Source organism: Malus sylvestris, chromosome 13 (assembly GCF_916048215.2).
Source record: "Malus sylvestris chromosome 13, drMalSylv7.2, whole genome shotgun sequence".
NCBI lineage: Eukaryota > Viridiplantae > Streptophyta > Magnoliopsida > Rosales > Rosaceae > Malus > Malus sylvestris.
Genome location: NC_062272.1, coordinates 16,950,571 through 16,952,866, shown reverse-complemented (window position 1 = coordinate 16,952,866; position 2,296 = coordinate 16,950,571). Strand labels below are relative to the sequence as shown.

The 2,296-nt window shown below is 32.4% G+C and overlaps 1 protein-coding gene across 1 annotated transcript; it reads left to right on the top strand.

Annotated features, from left to right (window-relative positions):
- The first annotated feature begins 551 nt into the window (after positions 1-551).
- Positions 552-1,451, top strand: LOC126595930 (early light-induced protein 1, chloroplastic-like). The gene is made up of 2 exons (XM_050262335.1): positions 552-791; positions 896-1,451. Exons 1-2 carry the CDS (start codon positions 654-656, stop codon positions 1,337-1,339), a joined length of 582 nt encoding a protein of 193 aa, XP_050118292.1. The 5' UTR covers positions 552-653; the 3' UTR covers positions 1,340-1,451.
- Positions 1,452-2,296: the final 845 nt, after the last annotated feature.

The window sequence follows — 2,296 nt, the reverse complement described above, 5'->3', positions numbered from 1 at the left end:
AACAAAACTAAAGATTTCTCTACAAAAATTGGAGAGAACACAATATTCTTACGAGTGCCTTGTAATCTTCAATATATTATGATAAATAAAATAAAAATGAAAATTGTAATAGAATATAAAGAATACATCAAAATTAGGAAGAAAACAAGAAATAATTAGAATATCAAAATTAATTAATAAATAAAATAATTAATATATTAAGCGACTAAAATTAAATTTGGATTTTACTCTTGATTTTAATCTCAAAGTCAAGTTTCGATTTAAATTACACTGGACCTCCTGTTCAATAGATCAAAGAGACGTATGCCCCAAAAATATAGGATAAAAAAGAAAGCAAGACCTTGAACAAATCTGACCTCAGAAATTACTGACTGCTACATAGTGGTGTCTGCAGACGCCACGTCTCTCTTTCCATCATGTGTCGACAACAAAATTCACGTGGCCAGTTAATAGTGGGAAAGGCAATGGAATGACGTCGTGCCAAAATATCAACCGTTCATGAGCTTCCCCCACCTTGGCCATTGCACTATAAAACGCCACTCAAGGCATGCGAAATTAATACACGAACTTGTTCAAACTAATTAAGCATTCAAAAGTTTCCGATCTCCTCTGTGTTGATCTTTGATTAGGTTTTTTTAATAGTATTACATATAATGGCTGCATCAGCTTCCATGCAATCACTTCTAGCTAACTCAGTGGTTTATGGAGCTGGAAAGAGCAGATCAGCGAGAGTAATCCACCTTGTTCCTGCTAATAGGTACCGCCACATGGTCGTACGCTCCATGGCCGAGGTAATTATTAATTAATTCTTCAATTAACATCTAAATACTATATTGTACAATATCCTATTTATTCACGTACGTAGTTAATTTGATTAATTTTCTTTGATTTGCAGAATGGTCAGGAGGAGCAACCGTCTTCTACAACACCAGAGGCATCCAAAATCCCCCCACCACCTCCTACACCTACTCCTTCTCCTCCTCGTCCCAAGAAGGTTAGCACTAAGTTTTCAGATGTGTTTGCATTCAGTGGGCCAGCTCCGGAGAGAATCAACGGCAGACTTGCAATGGTAGGGTTTGTTTCAGCTCTGGCTGTGGAACTGTCCAAGGGCCAGGATGTGTTTACTCAGATCTCCGATGGTGGAGTTTCGTTGTTCCTTGCCACTAGTGTTTTGCTCTCAGTCGCATCCGTGATTCCTCTTTTCAAAGGAGTCAGCGTGGAGTCGAAATCAAACGGGCTCATGACGTCTGATGCCGAGCTCTGGAATGGAAGGTTGGCTATGTTAGGTTTGGTTGCTTTGGCCTTCACCGAGTATGTGAAGGGAGGGACTCTTGTTTGATAAGGTCCTAATTAATACGGGTGTTATGTAATTTAATTATTCCTCGGAATAGCTTTCCGCATATGTAATTAGTGTCTACCAATTTTTATAAGAATGCCAAATTTTCAACCCATATTAGAGAGAAAATTTACAAATTAAATTATGTCATTAATAAAAATAAGTACATTAATTGATATTTATTTAATAAATTAATTAGTAATAGTCAAATTATTTTGTAAATTTAATTTGAAAATTTAGTTTTTATTTTTATTTTTTTGGACGTTGTATCGTTGGGTATAAAGATAATCTTACCATTATGTTTGGATGAAAAAATTTAAAATTGCTAAGAGATTTTATAATGATGGAAGTTTGTTATTTAGAATTTGTGAATATTCTTCTTTGATTAACATAAAAGAACAATAAAATTTGAAACAAAATTTGTGATTTTTATTTTTCATGAAAATTAAAAAATGACATATATTTATATGAAAATTAAACTTAAGACTTGAATATATATTTTAAGTTTGTTTTACTCGAAAATATTAATTTTTTATCTGTGAAAATTTAAATAAGAAAATTTGTACATGTAAATTTATAAATTTTTATTTTTAATAAAATTTCAAGTAAATTGTTTTCATTCAAACATAATGTAAGGCTCTTGCTTAATTTTGGAAAATTAATTTTGGTAGAAATTTGTCTCTATCAGAAATCAAATGTGGATGAAAAAAGCAAAATACATATTTCCTATGAGTTTCAATATTACTCTTGACAAGTTAATTAATAGTATAGAAAAGGGAGGCAGATTGTCTGCCCTCTTAGTTGTGGTGCCCTTCAATGCTCTCCTATTTTGTGCGGTCACGATTAAGTCACATCAACATTTTATATTAATTTTTTAATGAGATAATAAGAAAAAAACAATAAAAATATAAAATATTGACGTGGCTTAACCGTGACCGCACAAAATAGGAGGGTATGGAA

Bases quoted from the DNA above. Each gene is read 5' to 3' on its own strand.
- LOC126595930 (XM_050262335.1), top strand. From the start codon at position 654: ATGGCTGCATCAGCTTCCATGCAATCACTTCTAGCTAACTCAGTGGTT. The intron at 792-895 runs GTAATTATTAAT...TTTGATTTGCAG, and splicing joins TCGTACGCTCCATGGCCGAG to AATGGTCAGGAGGAGCAACC.